The 20,733-nt window shown below is 34.9% G+C and overlaps 1 protein-coding gene across 1 annotated transcript; it reads right to left on the bottom strand.

Moving 5' to 3' along the window:
- Positions 1-7,357: 7,357 nt before the first annotated feature.
- Positions 7,358-10,304, bottom strand: LOC141687397 (protein FAR1-RELATED SEQUENCE 5-like). The gene is made up of 3 exons (XM_074492649.1): positions 10,003-10,304; positions 8,022-9,922; positions 7,358-7,650 (listed from the first exon to the last, which is right to left on the bottom strand). Exons 1-3 carry the CDS (start codon positions 10,302-10,304, stop codon positions 7,358-7,360), a joined length of 2,496 nt encoding a protein of 831 aa, XP_074348750.1.
- Positions 10,305-20,733: the final 10,429 nt, after the last annotated feature.

Genomic DNA, 20,733 nt, shown 5'->3' with positions numbered 1-20,733 from the left:
GCCTCTCAATAAATTTCTATTCCTAACTTTATTTTCCTCTAAAATTTTTAATCTAGGATATATTGATGTATATATACTTGTTCATCATGAAGTGTGAAATTAATTTATAAAAAATTATAATTTTTTTCATTGTTAACCAAATTTATTAAATATTTATATAATAATTTTAATATATATTTTATATTTTCAAAATTGTTAATAAACTAATATAATAATAAAATTAGTTAAATATTTTATAATATATAAATATAATGTTTTTAACTAATTCTTCTGATGTTTATATTATAAGGATAATATCCTTAAATACGTTTTAGTTAATTTAATATTTTAGTTTCACTTGTATTCACTAAAAAAATAATTAGTTTGTTATTAATAATTTCTTCACAACTATATATGTTAAAAATAATTATTTAATATAGTTGTTGAAATTTGAAAATAACAATAATTTTTTTTTCAAATATAGCTAATCATTTTAGCTAATATCATTAAAGTAAAATTGCTTACAGATTCGACAAATTTTATATAATATATTTTGTATCTTTTAGCTAATCAATATACCTAATAACCTTGAAAATGCTCTTAAAATCCTACACTACACTGTTTAAAATTACTTAAAACTGAAAATAGTGAGTATATAATTAGCTAACCTAATAAATAGGAAGTTATGAAGTTCAAAAGAATTTCAATGCCCCTCTAAAAATTTATAAGTATATAAAGGTAAAATCAATTTTTTAAAAATATTTCTTTTGAATATTTCTAATGATATTTATCATCATAGAATTTGACTTTTCAATTGGGTAATCTTCTTGATTTCTTTTTTTTTTTGACATATATGGCTTATAACCTTACAAATAAGTATCTGTTCTCATAAATTCTCGGGATGAGCGAGGATCGAACTCAGGACCTGGGCTGAGAGAGAATAAACCCTTAATCACTTAAACTATCCAACCGTGCTCAATCTTCTTAATTTCTAAGTGAAATCATTTTGCGTTGTTGACGGTTAAATTTTATTTTCAAGGGCACCAAATGAGAAAGACATAAAAGAGCCATTGTACAATCATACAATTGAGAATTGCCAAAGCAGAATTTGCAACAACTAATAAAGTAATGTTAGAGCAAGTCCAAAAATGCCCTAAAAATTTATCATAAATTAAAATTTGAGGCATTTTAGATAAAATAGTGCTCCAACAATGTCTTAGTGGTGCCTTAAAACACTAGGACATTTATCATCTGCCTCATTTTTAAGGCACCACTAAGCATGTCCTATCTTATTTATTTAAATTAAAAAATTATTTCCTTCTTTTTTTACACATCTCTCTCCTCTCATTATTTACTTTCCCTCCTCATTAAAATTCAAATATATTACTCCCTCCGTCTCATTTTACATGTCCCTTTTGGAAAAAAACGCATATTAAGAAAAATGTTAGTTGGATAACATTTTCAACAAAATACCTCATTAAATGCATTGAAAAAAGAGAATAGATACTATATTTAGAAATTCAAATCTTGGAAATAACAAATCTAAGAATAATTTTGAAAATTTATGCTTAAATTTACATTGAAAAAAGAGATGGACAAGTAATTTGGGACAATTTTTTTTTTTCAAAAGGGACATGTATATTGGAACGGAGGAAATATTACTTAAGTCATAAAGCATATTGTTGAAGTTAATATATAACAAATTTGTCTTAAATCCCTATAACATAATATTTTATTATATTTATAAAGTATTTACTAGGACATTATTAAATTTACTCCTAGGGATTCAGAAACTCACGGAGCGTATGTTTGATACAATGTGTCCTTTTCATTCCAAAAATATACATTTAACTAGATTATGTCAACTCTGTATTTGGAAATTTTTATAATTCAAGGAATGAAACTCTCACATTTCTATGGTACATTTTTGGAATCCGTTATCATTACTTGTGTTGTGTAGGCTAAATTTCAAATAATAAAAATTATCCAAATTTTGACAGGTGTAGTGTTTCTTTATAATCCTGTAAAGATAAATGGGGCAGGTCTCTAGCAAGCGGTTGCTAGAGATGTTTAGACAACAAACAGCTTATGAACCGTTGGATGGTTGATCCAACGGCTGATATTAAAAAAATATACCACGGACCGCGGATATTTTCAGCGGTAAGCAGAAATTACGAAAATACCCTAGCCCTCGGACCGCGAAAATTTTCCGCGGTTGGTGTCGTTTGTTTGCAACAATACCTAGCAAACACAAACTGTAAACACACACACACAAACTCTATACATACACGAAAACAACAGCCGCAGCAGAAGAAAACACAGCAGACCCAGCACAAGCAAAAAACACAACAAAGAAACCTTGAATCATACTCCTTTTTCGTTATTAAGGTATATAATCGATTATGTTATGTTATTTACAGTTTTATTGATATAAATTTATGTTTTTCTCTTGTTGTAGATCTTATTTTGTGTATGTAATTCAAATTTTTAGGGTTAATTAATGTATATATCCTTGTAATAATTTAACATATGAATTGTAGTATGATTAAATTCGATTTTTTAGAATTTCTAGGGTTCATAATTTGGAATTGATTTAACTCGAAAAATATTAGTGTTGTAGTATGAAAATTTAATTCGTTTTTTAGGATTAATTTAATTAGATTTTTAGGATAAATTAGTGTTATTTTCGAAATTTTAGGATATAATTCGAATTTTTAGGATATAATTCAAAATTTTTTGTTGTTAAATTCGAATTTAATGATAATATTAGTGTTAAATTCGAATTAAATGATTGTTATTGTTAATTTCGAATTAATTTAGTGTAAAATCGAAATTAATGATAATTTTAGTGTTAAAGCCGAATTAAGTTAGTGTTACTTTCGAATTAATTTAGTGTAAAATCGAATTTAATGATAATTGTAGTGTTAAAGTCGAATTAAATTAGTGTTACTTTCGAATTAATTTAGTGTATAAATCGAATTTAATGAAAAATTGGTGTGAAATTCGAATAAAAAAAATTAGGAATTTATAATTATGAATTTAGGGTTAATTTAGGGGTTAAATTTCAGTGCTTAATTTTTAGGATGTAATTAACATATGGTAATTATTTTTATTGTGTACGTGGTGGTGTATTTATTGTGGTGATTGATGAATTATGTTGACAATATTTTCAGGTATGGATAATTTTGGTGATTTCGGGAATATGTTGTCGGGTCCTAATGCGCATAATATTATTTGGGACAACCGGTATCACGTCAGTGAGGATGTTTGGGATGGTGCAGGGAGAGATGAGTTGCAGAGCTATTCGGGGAACAAGTCATTGCACTTGTGGAAGTTAAGCAGACCACAGCGGGAATTGCTACACATGCTTGGGTTTGGGATTTTTGCAGACCCTACTGTTGTCTTGGCTACTGACACTCGGTTGATATCTGCTTTGGTGGAGCGTTGGAGACCTGAGACCAACACTTTTTTCATGAGGCAGGGGGAGATGACTGTTACATTGGAGGATGTGGGGTTTATTTTAGGGGTGCCAGTTCAGGGGGATGCGCTGACTTGTGGGGCGATAGAGAACAAGACGGCATATTTTGCTAATAATTGGTTTGAGCCTTTGACCGAGGAGGAGGTGAAGGAGGCTTTGTATCAGAATAACATCAAGCTGGGGTGGTTGTTTGAGAGATATGGTGCACAGAAGCCTGAGAAGAACAATATGAGAGCCACGGTTGTACATACCAAGGCGTATCTGCTATTCATTATGGGTTGTACCCTCTTCCCCAGCATCAACCGCTCTTTTGTTCATGTTCGGTATATGCACCCATTGATTAATATGCGGGAGATTCATTATTATGCTTGGGGTGCAGCTGTGTTAGCTCATATATACCGGGGTTTGGAGATTGCTGCAAGGAAGGGCAGCAAGAGCATTGCTTGTTGTGTCTGGGTGTTACAGGTTTGGTCTTACGAGAGATTTCCTCGTATTGGCGTGCCTTTACGATCTCCCGGTCAGGAGGATTATCCGGTTGCTGAGGGATGGGCCTATGCTAGTGATACTCATGTCGGGGTTTCGAAGAAGCGCAGGATGTCAGGACCTCACCACAGCTTACCGTTCTATAGGGGTGAGTTTGATGGTGTTGCTGTGATGAGGTGGTCTGGAGGCCGTATGCTAGGTTCGAGGATGTTATGGACAGCGAGATGATACATGCACAGTTAGTTGGGTGCGGTCGAGTTCCCCTTGTATGTTACGACGTGGTCGAGTGGCAGCATCCGGACAGGGTGTCGAGACAGTTTGGTTCTAGTCCCCGGATTCCACGGGCACCGGTGAACATGGTTGGTTATAGGGGGGCTAAGGATGCCACGTTTGCAGGGGAGGATTGGCTGGTGCGGTGGTTTATTGATATTGGCAAATGGGCCAGGTTCTGTTTAGATTTGGATGGCCTTGTTGATGACTCGGTAGACATAACTTCGGAGGCTGATTACATAGCGTGGTATGCTGATATATCTCGTATGCGCATAGGGAAGCCCGATCCACAGCCTCAGCAGCAGTACAAGACGAGGGAGTTGTATGATAGCCTCGAGGGCTATGAAGTTGTAAGTGTTTTACAAATATGCATATTTCACATTACACCCCCACACACTATAAAATTTGCATTCACACGTATTTCATCTTGATGATATGATATCCTTGTGGAATGGTTGCCGGGCTTAATATGTTGAAGCAGCTGGATGCTAGGGTTCCTCCTGAGTTTGTGGAGGAGTTTGGGAGGATTTCTGCTACCTTCCTCACACCATTCTCTCGGTTGATGAAGAAGATCAAAGGACCCGCCTACAGACCTCCCACATTTCAGAACATAAAATCAGATTTCATTGCACCTTTGGCTGACGACTTTGACATTCCAGTCATTCCTGCCCAGGATGTCGTTGACATGACACAACCATCCCAGCATGTGTCTCAGCCACCCCAGGCTATTGCTTCATCTAGTAGGCCCACGAAGCTGGCATCCCGCATGATGAAAGAGGAGAAGTGGAGTATCACTAAGAGTCTTAGCATGACAAAGAAGAATGCTATATATTCAGATTGGGGATGGGGCTTTGGGATGGCGTCGAGGAATCCCGGTGGTCTTAGTGTTCGGGACTATCACGTCCATGCATTAGCTATGCAGAGTCTGGCTCCAGGAACATGGGTTGATGACAGGATCATATACACTTATATGGTATTGTTCGTTGTCTAATATATTTTAGTTGTCTAATATATTTTAGTTATTGCATTAATTTTACTTATTGCATTAATTGTATTTGTTGCATTCATATATACTTTCAGGGATTGCTAAGGACTCGGGAGGAGGAGATTCACACTGGAGGTATATGGGAGAGGAAACCCGTCTACTATTTCATGGATCCCTACTTCATGGTTCTTGGGAAAGGACATGTGAAGAAAATAAGAAAAGCATCGAGGGTCGGTGGAGATACATTGCAGAGGGCATGGAATAAAGCATTACGTAGCTTTACCGGTTTTTCCAGTGCTACTGTTGGTCCTTCTGTTCTCGAGGCGGACTACATATTCATCCCATGTTGTGTCGGAGATGTGCATTGGGTTTTGTTCATGTTCGGTACTAGACGATTTGAAGGTCTTATCATAGATTCAATGAATGACGAGCCGGATTATCGTGAGGATATATGAGTGGTGGTATGTTCCTCTACTATTACTGTCTTCTATATAGTCCTTACCAATTGTATATTTTATTCATTCTCGGATCATAATTTCATTGCAGTCATGGTTGTTGCCGAGGCTATTGCATATGGTACACCCAGTCGAGGGGCGTGACCCTACTTCAGCCGAGGTCCTAGCTCTACCGTCCAGGCCAAAGCAACGAAACTCTAATGATTGTGGTGTTTATGTGATGAAGTACATGGACTAATTCACACAAGGATATGACTTAGCTGAGGTACCAAATTGGTCGCAGGAGGAGGTGGATACCTTTAGGTATCGGATAACCAGGGAGCTTCAGTTAGGGAAGGCAAGGGGGATTCCCGAGATTCGTATGCGTAGGCGTCACGAAGCTTCGTAGTTGAATTTCATTTGATTTTAGTTTGTCGGATTATGTAGTTAGATTGCATTTAATTTTAGGTTGTCGGATTATGTAGTTGGATTTCATTTGATTTTAGGTTGTTGAATTATGTATTTGGATTTCATTTCATTTTATGTTGTCGGGTTTTATTTGGTTTTATTTGGTTTATTTGGTTTGGTTTATTTGGATTTCATTTGATTTTAGGTTTGTTTTGTTTATTTGGATTTTGGTGGATTGTTGTGTTGTAGGTGTTGGGATTTTGGTGGAATTTGGTTTTGAATTTTGGTTGTGAATTTGGTTGTGAATTTTCTGGCTGCTCTGTTTTCAATCTGCAAAAAAAAATTCAAAGGCCCCAACCGCGGAAAATTTCCGCGGTCCCTCTACAGCCCAACCGTGAAAAATTTCCGCGGTCCATCAGTTTGGTTTTTTGCCCCTAAAAACAGAGCAAAATACAGGGGAAACAGAGTATGCAAAATAATCTTCTGTTGAAATTGCTTAATTTTTGGAAGTTAGTCCTAAACTAACTTCCACTAATCCAAACCACTCTCAAAAGTCTTAAAATATGGTAATGAGTGATTTTCAAAAAAAAAAAAATTCATTTTTACATTAAATTGAAAATTCCTTAAAAAAGTCAACAAAAGTCAACATTTGTCCAAATACTGAAAAAAACTTTTCAATACATTTGATAACAATTTGAAAAAAACTTTTCAATACATTTCATAACAATTTCATAGAAAATTCATATAAATTCATATAAAATTCAATAAAAATACATAGATTCGAATGAAAATTACACGATCAATACAATCCACTAAATTTTATGAAATATATTGGTCCTAACAAAAAATACCTAGTATATTAGAAAGACCACCGGATAACCGGTGTTGAGCAACTCCTTGCGTAGTATCCACGAAACATGCAATATGGTAGAGAACAAGTACACAACCATCACGGATATGGCCTTCCGTAAGTTTCAAAGGGTAAGGGTTGGAGTCGTTCCAAATGGTAACGGGAATCGTATTCGAGCCATCGTAGAGATGAAATCTTGAAAAACATGTCTCGCGTTCCCTCTCCGTCCCTCCCGTTAGGTGTGAAACCCAACCCTTGACATATTCGATGCGTATTTGGTCCATATTACAACCCTCACGAGGCCTCAAGTTTATAATATCGGCAATCCGATCACATTTAACAAGCTTATCGCCATTCCATCCGGATTTTTTCCATTTTCCATCGGGCGTGTTGTTGCCCAAATTCAAGATCGGAAGGAAGTGCGGATCCGGATGAGAATTCACCAATCTCCACGGTTCAGTACCCTCCATCTAATTGCATGCCTCGATCCAATTTTTGGCCCTATAAGCCTCCTCATCGGGTGGGTACAAGTCCGTTTCCTCTTCCTCCACATGGGGCGGCTCGTCATTGTCCACAAGGGGCATCAACTCGGCATATGCATCTTCCATCTCACTAAAGGTTGGTGAGACCACATCTTCCTCGTCATTGTCCTCATACCACGAGTCGCTTGGTAGGGAATCCGAGAATGTTTTGCTAACGTGGGAAACCGAATCACAACTATGATCCGAGTTGTTGTCACCACTATACTCGCTAGTCATGTTACCTATCACAATAAAACACAATTATATGACAATAATTGACAATTATATGACAATAATTGACAATTATATGACAATAAAACATAACAAAAAAGAAAGCAATGTTAAACACTTAAAATTCAAATCCATTTAAAGATTACAACATTCGGTTACAAAATGGTACACCACTAATTATATTGCGATTCTTGAACATTTTTAAGATCTTCTAGTCTACTAGCACACTTCCTTTTATCATGGCTTTCCATTTGACAATAAGTGCACCTTCTTGGCGGCTTCTCCTTTTTACCAATCAATTCTATTGGATTTTTGAAACGAACGTCCTTCCTCCCTTTAGTTTAGGACATAATAGGGTCAAGAATTGTTTCTTCATGAGCACTTGCATTTGGACTTTGCGAATTGCTTTCGTAAGATTTAATTCCATCAACGCTCATTCTTTCGAGAATTGGTATTTCTCGATTCATCACTCCAACGGCATAATCATACCGTTCCTTGGATGCAATGCTACTATGACAAAAACTCATGGTTAACATTGTCATGTTATTAAATCGATCGGTTGAGGTCATCTCATGACTTTGTCCAACATCCAAATTGTAAGGCAACACACCATCAACTCTATTGGCATGCATTGTCCACCTCCGGTTTATGTAATACGGGGGAATTTCCGAAACCCGTTTCTTAGTGAAGACCGCCAATAGGTGTCTACAAGGTAGCCCCGAATGTTCAAGCATTCTACACGTACACATTCCCAAAGAGCTTGCTTTCTCGAATGCCACAAAATAAATATTTCTTCTCGTAGGCTCGGACATGGGCCTATAACAACTATAGTACGTATAAACATCCCCTATTCTCTCCCCTTCTTCACTAGCTCGTCGGTCTTTTTCAACAAAGTATTTTGAAGACTCAACCAATTCATCTTGAAATCTTCTAAACATTTTCTTAGTGTAGATACAAGAAGCATGATACTCCAACGTGGTATGCAATTTCATGGGACGTTTTAGATTAATGGTGACATAATCTTCTTCCTTCTGCCTCATGAATTTCCTTGCCAATGCTTTTTGGGCATTTTCAATGAATTCCTTCAAACCCGTTGCCGAACTCACATACTTATCAAAGAAAGAATTCATCCCCTCACTCCTCGATGTACTATTTTGAAACGCCGAAAATTTGTTTCTAGTATATGCAGGAATCCACTTGTGCTTCAACTCATATAACCCCTTTAACCATTTATGATCTTGCAAGTGATACTTTTTCACAAACGACGCCCATCTAGCTTCAAAAACACATTCGGTGAGAGATTTATAAATGCAATTGTTGAAGTCCGTCTTGAATTCCGGAAAAGCCGAATAATAATGAGCTAATTTCTCCGGGAATTTTTGACTAATGTGCCAAGAACACAATAAATGGGTAGTATTCGGGAGTACAACCGCAATAGCGCTTGACATGGCTTGATCTTGATCCGTGATTATAGTCAATGGAGGATTATTCCCCACACCTTCAAGCCAAGTATGAAGAATCCACTCAAAAGTCGATGCGTGTTCATCCCGCATCAATGCAAACCCGAAAATTACTGATTGATAATGATGATTGACTCCGGTAAATGGGACAAATGACATTGCATACCTATTTGTCCGATAAGTGGTATCAAAAGCCATAACATCGCCAAAATTTTGGTAAGCCATTATACATCTCGGATCAATCCATACTAGACACATCAAGCGATTCTCTTCATCGACTTCGGTCCTAATAAAATATTTAGAACCACTTTCTTCATTCAACCTATGCAACAAGTCCAACCCCGCTTGGGCGTCACTAATCTCAAACCTTTTCTTCCTCTCGTCTCTTAACACATTCCTAACATGTTGAACATTGAAACCAACTTTGTCATTACCTCCATGAATGTTACCAATCACATTCATCACTTGACAATTACGAACCCCCGAAACATAAAGCGTTTTAATCAAACTACGGGTCGCGGTGTTGACATGTCTTTCTCGTTGTACCAAATTCATCTTACTAGGGGAAATAAGACCGTGGTTGTGTACCAATTCAAGGCTAGTTACCTCCCAATGACATTTTTTCTTTTGATAATTGACATACATCCTCACCTTGCACTCGCTTTTAGGAAGAACTTCTCTACGCCATTTATTTTGACTACTCTCGGCGACGACACTTTTTCCATAAAGCCTACAAACATATAAACGACCATATATCTCGTTGTCTTTATTACGATGGCTAGCTTGAATTTTAATAGCAAATCCATTTCGTAAAGCATAAGCCCTAAAAAAATGACCGGCCTCATCCACACTTTGAAAAATTTGATTCAAATATGGAACTCCCCTCCATCAATATTTTCATACAAATTTGCATCCTCTACATTATCATCTTCATCTTCCTCCTCACCCTCAACATTATCACTATCATTTTCAACCTCGTTTGCAACCTCATTTTCATCATTTTCATCTTCAACATCAACCAAATCCTCATCTAAATTAATAAATTCCTCATTTCTATCTACAAAATCATCATCTTCAACATATACAGGGGTTTTAGGTTCTTCATTAGTATTTAAATCATCAAGATGTAAGCTATGATCAATAGACTCTTTTTTTTCATTTTGACGTTTATGACGAAACATACGAGCAAATAATTTATCCGCCATGAAAATGTAAAATTTAAGATAAGAAATATACCTTGAATTGACAAAACTACTTGAATTTCTTGATGAAAATGCCCAAAATTCGCCCAAATTGATCACTCTCCAAGTAGAATTTTGTTGGGAATTTTTTGTTGGTTTGTGTGGTGGGGCGGCTGTTGGGTTGCCGGGGATAAGGGAGCAACACACCCAACCGCGGAAAATTTCAGCGGCCCGTCCCACCCAACCGCGAAAATTTTCCGTGGTCCGCCCCTAATCCCAGCCACCCAATTCCCATCCAACGGCTACCAATGTGTTTGTTATGAACTGGTCTACAACAAACGGTTGTTGTAGACCATCCCCCACGATAAATTATCTTGAACTACTTTTAAAATGAATACCTTTATCGTGTTGCAATATTTATAAAGATAAATTATATATACTCCCTTCATCCCATATTAATAATTCAATTAATAAATTTCACACATATTAAAAAATAGAAAATATAATGTTTTTTTTTCTTGTTTTCACACAATAATATAACTTAATTTTTTAAACATTATGTTAATTACATGTACTTTAAGATTTAAGTAAATATACACACATATATTTTTATTTTATAAAATGAACTATTAAAACGGGATGGAAGAATATAATTTAAATTTTATTGTGGGCTTAAATCTATCATCTATCATATATTATAATAACTGGAATGAGGTATAATTTGGTTCAACGGTTATTCCCTAATTTTATTTATTAACAAAATATATAAATAGTGTTATATATCCATTAAACTACTAGATTATTAAACTATTACACACATATTATACTTATCCTACTAAATTATAATCACAGCTTATCTTATTATTAAAAATATAAATAAATAGTGTTATATATCCACTAAACTACTAAATTATCAAACTATATAGTATATTTATACTACTAAATTAACGACCATTTGTTATCATATTTTTTTTATCATAAACTTATAATTATTATATATTTATATAAATATTTTAAAATTATAATATAACAAGATAAATAAATTTTTTAAATATTAACGGGAACCGTACATCACACTAGATTTAAGCCTATAAAAGTACCTATGTTAGTATTTGGCGTGAGGTGAGTAAAATGAATTTGGTTAAATTATAACTTAAATACAGGATGAAATGGAATATATTATATATCACAATTTTAATAATAACAAATATGTATGAACTATTTCAGCATTAATTTTCTTTAAATTTTCCATTGTATTGGATGCTCTCCGACCAAAAACTCAGCAAAATAACAACAATGGTATGTTGGTTATTCTTGAAACATCAACTATGCCATGCCTTTAATCTTCAGCAGCAGTCTCTCTAAAACTCTGCCGTCTTCCTAATACACCCATCCACCACGTTTCTCATACTCCAAATTCTTAAATTATTCAAATGATATTTTGAATTATTGAACATTGGGTGGTTAGAAATCATAAATGACGTGGTGAGATGTGATACACCAGATTCAATATTTCATGCATTTAACCACCACTCCAGCACACCCGCGGAAACAGCCCCAATGTGATTCTCATCCCCGAACGTAAATTCTTTTACTCCTCGATTCCCGTCCTCATCAAAGATTTTCGCGCCAATTGTGAAAAACTTCTTTTTAACTAAAATAATAATAATATAATATTATATATAATAATTCTTAATAAAAAATTATCTACAAGACTCCAAATTCATAATATATATATATATTATCTCAAATTTTTAAAATCAAATAATATTAAAATTAATTTATGATATATATAAATGATAAATTTTAAATTATAAACATATATAATTTATTATATTATAATGTGAAATATTGATCAATAAATTATAAATTATTTTAAATTTTCATAATATTATAAAAGCTATTTATTTTAATAATTAATATAATATATATATAAATATTTTATTTTTTATGATTACACACACAATCGGGATCGGAGATTGGAGCCGGAAGACACTACCTACCCCAGTCCCGAAATTTTAATTAAAAAATTTCCGATTCTCGTCCCCCTCAAACAAATCTCGGAATTTCTGATACTACCTGAATGGGGTCTAATTAGGATCAGTACGGAATGGATTTTCATCCCTAAAAAAGATTAAAATGCAAAAGTACATGAACAACAACATCATTTTCTTATTACTGAGGGTCGGTTCGAGAATCGGATAGTGATCGGCGCCGGACCAAAGAAAAGTAAAATGCAAGAGTACATCATTGTTCAATCACCACTTCTCTTCTCCATCTACAATTCCCTTTCATTATTTAATCATTTTCACTCTTTCATTTTCTCTTTTATTTTATTATTTTTTCAAAATTTCAAATAAACATCTTTTATGAGTGTGATCTAATTCTTTTTGGGTGAGATCTTTCTTGTACCTTGTTATTAAGGTTGTCCCAAATTTTTTTGGGTGTCAGTTTTATTTAAAGTATTTGTATTTGTTGGTGTTGGTTTCGCCGGAAAGGATTTATATGGTTTTTTGGCACATCTTTTGCATCAAAACTGAGATGGTGAATATCACAAGTGCTTACTTTTCACTAACACAAGATTGTTCATAGTTTGGGGGCATTTGTTCTTCCGATTTTAGTTGATATAACTAAAAATTCTGAATATTGGATTACATATGGCATTAATTTGGCATTAATGTGACGGTCAATTGTGATACTGCTATCTTCAGGGTTGGTATTGGGTGGATTGTTGGGAAAGTTATTATAAGCCTTTTTATTTTAAAGAATATTATTGTATTTGTTAAGTAATCTGAAAATAAGACGACTATTTATTTAGTTCGTTTATTTGTTTTCCAATCAGGTTGTATTATCAGTTCGGAGGTCTGTTCCGACTATTTTTCAGTATTTTAATGAATGCATTCTATTTTGTTTGTCAAAAAAAAATGCAAAGAGTGCATGAACAACTACATTGTCTTGTTACGGAGGCGGCTAAGGTAATCAGTCAAATAAAATGGCTTTAGAGTCTTCAAACATCAACCCGGGGTTGGTGAATGGTGAGTCTTCGTTGAACCATTTTTTTTTCTTGCAAAATACTGTACAAACAATTAGTTAAAATAATTAAGAGGTTTCTCGAAAATGGAAACTTTTTAAATTTTTATTGCAATTTTTTTTTAAAATTTGTACATTTAGAAATACTAATTTCTGTTTTTTTGTAATAATGCAATTTTGCAACCAAATATAACCAGATACTATTAAATGCAATAATAAATAACTAAATAATTTTCTAGAAACACTTAAAAATAGTTAGTATATATTATTTTGGTTGTAAATCATATTTTTTAATTTTTATAAAGATAATAAAATCATAATGTTTTCAAAATAATTGTACTTTTGATACTTGCTCAATAAATAATTGGTGCTCCTTGTCCTAGCCTCCTCAAGGTTTAAAGTCGATTACATGCACTACTGTTAAACTTGGTACTCGAAATTAATGGGCCTACTACATTTAGAATTAATTAAGAAATTGAGGATTAATGGTAATTAATTGGATACAAAATTGGTTGTGTTTTAATATTTTAATTAAATTTAATATAAAATTCCTATTTTTAATTATTTATAAGTTACTATATATTTAACATATTATATAATTCATAATTATTTAATAATTATTAAAATTGTATTTAATATATAACAGTTTATGTATAATATGCAGATCAAGAGTAATTTATATCAATTAATCCGAGAAATCGGATCAGTCAGATTTTAGAAAGAATTAATCGGGAATTTGTAGAGAACGCGACAGAAATGGTAGGTCCCAAAAACACTGATAACTAAGCCGAGTAGTTGCGGACGCTAGGGGTTTTGAATACTCCAATCTTACGGGTAGGGGGAGCAAGTCGAGTTTCGAGTTGTGCGTAATTAGAGTTAAAATTAATCGAGTCGAGCAGAGTCGGCTCGTTTAGTTAATTGATCCTAAATCCTTATCCGAACTCTACTCATTTAATTTTATGAGTCGAGTTGAGCCGGCTCGTTAAATGACCCGATTTTAATGAGTCAGACAAACCGGCTCATTTAATTTTAAACCTAATCGAACCTAAATCTCTACCGAACTCGGTCCGTTAATTTCACGAGTCGAGTCGAGCCGGCTCGTTTAATTAAACGAGCCAGATTCTCTGACCGGACTCGGTTCGTTTAACTAAACTAGTCGAGTCGAGTTCACTTAAACGAGTTCAAGTCGGACGAGCTCGCGAGCCGCCCGACTCGAATGACAGCCCTACCCAGAAGCAAAGGCACTCGTTAGACTTAACAATTTAATTTATACTTACAAATATTTCCTCCGTCTTATTCATTTATTTACAGTTTTTTTCTCATGTTTGACACATATTTAAAGGCTATTATAAATATAGTTCTATAATTTATTTTTAAAATTTTATTTATTTTTATAAAAATTTACACATTATATTTTTACTTAAAAGTTTTATTTTAAAAAAAATAGGCAATTACAATTAATAAAAGGATTAAATTGCGTGACGAATTCCCGTTTTCCAATATAAAAAATTGAATGGGACAGAAGGAGTAAACATGAATATTGTATATCTTTTACAGAGAGAAAGCAAACTTTATTCATTACCAATACAATATTGGTGTAATATTACCTTGTGAGAGGTCAAGAGTTCGATTTTTAGCGTATACATGTGATTAATTATATAATTTTTTTATTCACTTATTTAATAGTATAATTTAAATTGATTATTCTAATTTCCACGACCAGACTACATTTTTCATGAAATATTAGGCCAATTTTCATCTTTCATATTATCGTGTTATCTACCATCTAATTTAAATTGATCATGGCTTGATCTTCTTCTAGAGTTTATTCCTTAGCTTGAATCTGTTCACAGAAAAATCCTACAGTCTAATCTTCTAACCATTTTACAGACTCGAGTAATACAATACAGAATACAAAATTGATTATTAATCAACTTAATCTTAGGATTGTCAATGTGACTTAGTTTTGTTATTGTACATGCATGTCTTGCACAACACTACCATATTAAGGTGATGGGTGAATTCAGGAATTAAAATTTGTACCTCGAACCTTGCCCAAGTATGCCGCAAACCCTGTAGAGGAGCTTCTCTAGCTTGACCTTTCACGTAGCATGTAACCTTCCATCTATAACGCTAATGAACCTTCCATCCAAAATGCCAATGAATCTTCAGAGGGTGATCTCGAACCTTGTTGTTGAAGTACGTTCGAGTCTTTTGCTGACATGCAACAAGCTTCAGCTACAGATTGGCTCGAACCTCCAACTATGCTGTAAATCCTTCAAGTCTTCGTTGTATGACCTTATTTCCATCCTTTGTGGACAAGGCGTACCTATTTCTCCTTGTACTTGAATGAAACTTCATGGTCACAGATTTTGATACTTGTATGTATCTGAACTATGCCAAGATCCAAAGATTCACATGAACCTGCACCCTATAGCTCTTCCATCTGATATACCTTCAATTCTATGTTGAAATGCTTCAGATGCACACACCTCTTCTTTCTCAGATTCATCACTTGAACCTTCGCTTGAATTGTGAGTAGAGCTCTAATGAGGACTAGAATCTCCATCGTCATCTTCTACAGTAAGCACCACTGTGAACCTAGACCCGGTCTTGTTCCATAACCAACCCATATTCTTTCCATTCCATTCCATATATAACCAAAACCGTCATCTGCAACTTCAAATATGAGCTACGACCAAGTCATAGCTAGTCCCTTCTACTTGAAAATTTAGCACTTTCAAGTTACCATCATGAGTAGGGCACCTTCCACTACCCCCGGTTCCTTGTAGCAAATTAAATGCAGAAGGAACCTTATATAATCCAAAATTAGGTTCAACCAATCTTCACATGAACCTCTAAGCTAATGTGAGCATGCTCATTGTTAGAAATATGTAGTTTCCTAATCATGCGACGAAGTTCCACCACCGAACCTTTTGGTAGTAGACCTTTTACCTGATCCATTGAGGAAATGTGAACCTTACATCCATAGAAAGTTCATGAAGTTTGCGAACCAGAACCTCATTTATATGCCCATTTGTTTCGAGATAGGTGCCTTTAGAAACCTTTATATGCGAAGTTGTTAACAACAACTCCTTGGGGAAACTACCTCTTGAATAACAGTAATGTCTTCAAAAATGAGGTGAACACGTTCCTCCTACTTCTTTTAATTGACTCAGCATATGGGATTCCAAATCCATTCCATCCGAGATTTCATTATTAGCCTCCTGGCCTCCTTGAGCTTTCACAACTTCTGGTTTTTCCTTGAGGTTCATTTATGTATTTATCTCGTGCCATTTCCCTTATTTCCCAAGAGGTCATTTGACACCTATCAATATTTCTTTCTTGAGGTATTCTGAGATCCTTGACTCCTCGTATCCATTAAATATAAAAGAAGTCGTATTCCACTAATTACCAGGTATAATCGGCCTTTAACCTTTGATTAAGTGACAAACAACTTCAACTATGAACCCCTAAGCCTACCTGAGCATGCTCGTTGTAGAAAATAAGATGTACCATATGAGAAATATTTATCAGTCTTCATTCATGATCATGCAAAATTACTTTTCTCTGGAGCTAAACATCCTACAAACCTAGACAAAAATATTTCCATAGATCCTTCTAGTAGAGGCCCACTTCTTGCGAAGCTTCTGGAATATGCACCTCCATATGTGTGAGGATCTTATGACCCCATTGTCCTGTTTTCTTCCTTACGAGTCTCCTTATTAGCCATCTGAACAAGACCTACTTTGGAATCCTCTAGTTCAGGTGATCTTTCATCATCAATCCTCCCGTATGAGAACCTCATTTCGATGCCTTTAGTAGGTGAAACTTCTTGACTTTTGAACTTTTCTCCTTGAACCTTATATTTCATTAAGAGGTCTGCATCCTTATGTGTTTCTAGGTCCTTCAATGCCTGCTCGCCCATGAGGTTCGCATCTTCATATGAACCTGTACCATCCAACTTTACATGCTACTCATTAACTAGGAGGTTCGTATCCTTGGCTTCAGTTGCATTCGCAAATCTGGAGGTTCACATCCTCATTTTTTTCTAGATCCTCCTACAATTAATCACCTAGGAGGTTCACGTCCTTGGCTTCATCTGTATTGGCCAATATAGAGATTCCCATCCACATATGAACCCCTTTTCTTTTGTCCAAGTTCACATGCTGCTCTTATAATCAAGAGGTTCATACAATTAACAACAATCAACTTCAGCTGTTATTTATTAATCAGGAGGTTCACTCCTCGGCTTCAGGTTCAGCTATTTTTGCCCCTTATGAGCTAAAGCATGGTGCGAACTAGACATTTACTCCACAATTTTGTAGTCATTAACCTCTTAGCTGTTGAACCTCCAAGATGAGGTTCTCCATTGGGCTTCGAGAATCTTCTGCCATGAGGCAACCTTCAGAATGAGGTTCGTCTTGTCCCTGACTCTTGCACCTCTCGCCCAGAAATCCTTCAAATGCCTTTTTCTTCACTAGCATGTAGAGGTTCAACTTCACGTCTGACGCTCATATGAACCTATCCCAATGACCTTTACTTTCATCAGCAAATTGAGATCAAGCTTCGCGCATGTTCGTCAAATACACCGATAATCCAGATTGAAGGGCCTTCAGGTGCCTGAACCATCCCACGTGCGAATCTGTACCTGGTTCACATGCATGAATCAGAAACCTGTTGGAACAAATTTTCATTTTCACCGAAAAGCCATTGTTTCTCCTTCATTTCTCCGTCTTTTTGAACATACCTTATTAAGGAATTGATCCTCCCTCGCATATGTCGGCTTGATTCACGAAATCATTTGTTGAAACACCATTCATAGGCTCATTTACAAGATTACCACCATTGTTCTACAAGGTACGATCATTGTCAGACATTTTTCCTCTCTAAAGATGATGATGACCCCTTCCTTCTAGTGCCAAAAAGTTGTGAGAGGAATTTGGTAACAACATCCCGAGTAAATATCACCTGAATACCTGATTTTACCCTTGGTTTTCAGATATTAGAACGAATATGTTTATTTCATGCTTCTGCATCGCCACTGCAGCTCAAGTTCGCCTGCTCGAGTAGGTGGGGAGATGTGATGTTTTTTGGGACTGAGTTTGCAAGGTTTCCGGGCATTGGAGGAGGAGTAAGTTTTAAATGTGAATTCCCAGAGATGCCTATTGTTCCACTTTTTACGTGATCCTCGTTGAATAAAGTGAGAATCAAAATTTGTCAACCCTTGCAAAGTGCCTACATATCCTATATTTATGCGCATCAAGTCCAATATAGTTTTTAGGTTTTGGACTCATTTACTTGATGAGAAAGTCACGTTTTGTTAAGCCATTCTATGTGTCCAAAGTTTATCCAACCACTTCAAAGTGAGCTTCTAGTGTCCTAGCTCCAGCAGGACACTCAAATCTTGGTTAATTCATGATTAAATATAATTATCCAATAAATCCGGTATATATCCTTTAAAAAGAAGTAATCACCAGGTTTTTAGTGGTAGAAATTGTTAGGTCACACAACACTGTAGACGGGGGTTGAATACAGTGTTTATACAATCAAATCGATTTAACACAAGTATGCAACAAAGATCAAGTATATTGAATAAATTCTGTTACAATAAGAACTGTTCTCTCTCAGTGATGAACAAATATCACTAAGAGCTGCTAGGTTACAATGTATAATCTTCTCGATAATGATAACACATATAGTATAAACCCTAAGTTTGTGTTTATATATTACACAGTTACAAGATATATTCTAATTGATATTAATACAATTCTGTCTCTTAAAATATATCAATTGGATATCTTCTGCAAGTCTTCCAGTCTTCTAACTCTTTCCATGCATATCTTCTTTTGTTTTAGTCTCGATTTTCTCCTGTAAATCAGCTTCATTCCTTAACTGAAAGTCTTCCCGCACTTAAGTTCTGATATGACCTTAAGTTCTGATATTAAGTTCTGACTTCCAGTAAGTCCTGATTTGTCATGTTGTTAAGTTCTGAAAACTAAACACAAATTATATTAGACATGACATCTCAAATATATCTAACAATCTCCCTTAACTTGTAAATTATGCAAAATATACAAGTTAATAGATTTGATGATGTCAAAAACATTTAAGTACAAATGCAATAAGAGTTTAACTAGATAACTAACTACAACTTACAGTCCTTGTAGATTTTACCAATATCACTGAGTCAATCTGAATCCAAAATGATTATTGACAAAGCTTGATATCAGCTTTTCTTCTTTATTCCTCAGGACTTGAGATAGTGTAGTCTTGATTTGCTTCATCTCTTTACTATGACTTCCAATCTGGTAGATTGTAGTCCTTAGAGCAGAAATATGGTTTCTGTCTAAACCATCATTCAGTCTTATTACCCTTGGATGAGAAGAATCTTCATTGTAGCATAAACATTTCTCTTTCAGTATCACTTCAAGTTTAGCAGAATCCTTCTTCATTAGAATTTCACTTCCATCATCTTCAACAATATTAGGAATTAATCTTTCTAGCTTTATCTCTTATGGTCTTCAATATGAAATTTGACCATCTCCTGGTAATATCAGACTTTACCTCTAAAAGGTAATGAAAGAATTGAAGTTCTTTCAAAGATTTATTTAGCACATCTGATTTTGATATCTGATATGTCCTTCCATCTTCAATAAATAGAATCAGATTTTCCTTGACATTGTGCTTGTCATGAGCATCCAGTACCACTTGAACAGAGATAACCTTATCAATGTGATCTGTGTAACATCTTCAAGAGGTTGGTCAGTTAAAAGAAATGGATCTCTAGTCAGCACTTCAACTACTGTTTTTATCTTAGCTTCATCAGAACCTAGTCCAGCTCTATCTCTTGCTTCTCTGGCTTTCAATCCAACAGTCATGAAATCGGATAACAATTGGCTTTTCTTTGGATCTGATGGTTTGACATTTTTCCACAGAAGTTTCTTTTTGTCAGCTACTTTCATTTTGTCTAAATCAACTTGAGCTATATCAGAGGTTGATGTCTTGATAACTCTATCAGAACTTGCTATTTCTGTTGTAGCTTGCAGTTCTTCACTCTGAACAACTTGAGCCTTGTCAGAGGTTGTCTTTGATTCTTCAGAAATCTTCCTTCTTTTCAGAGTTTGAACATCTTCATCTTCAGCAAGAGTATCATCAGTAACTTAAACCATTTTGCACACTGGTTTCATCAGGATTTGAGGAATTTTCATCTCCAGTGGCTTGGTTGGTTCATCAACTTTTCCCTTCCCTTTGTCTTTGGGATCAATCTCAGATTGTGATCTTGTTTTAGGCTTTGATACCTCAGTATGTGACTTCTCCTTGATCACAATGCCTTTTATCTTAGGCCTTGGAGGTTTCTTTGTAACAGAAGTTTTTGGCTTTAGATTTGTCTTTTCAGCTTTAAATCTAGCTTCTTCCTCCT

The sequence above is a fragment of the Apium graveolens genome, chromosome 2 (assembly GCF_009905375.1).
Source record: "Apium graveolens cultivar Ventura chromosome 2, ASM990537v1, whole genome shotgun sequence".
Classification (NCBI taxonomy): Eukaryota; Viridiplantae; Streptophyta; class Magnoliopsida; order Apiales; family Apiaceae; genus Apium; species Apium graveolens.
This window is presented reverse-complemented; position numbering and strand designations above follow the sequence as displayed.

Excerpts from the sequence above, each read along its gene's own strand:
- LOC141687397 (XM_074492649.1), bottom strand. The coding sequence starts at position 10,304 with ATGGCGGATAAATTATTTGCTCGTATGTTTCGTCATAAACGTCAAAAT. Across the intron at positions 9,923-10,002 it reads AATGTAGAGGATGCAAATTT|GGCTTATGCTTTACGAAATG; the intron begins GTATGAAAATAT and ends TCATTTTTTTAG. Across the intron at positions 7,651-8,021 it reads TTCGCAAAGTCCAAATGCAA|GTAACATGACTAGCGAGTAT; the intron begins GTGCTCATGAAG and ends TTATTGTGATAG.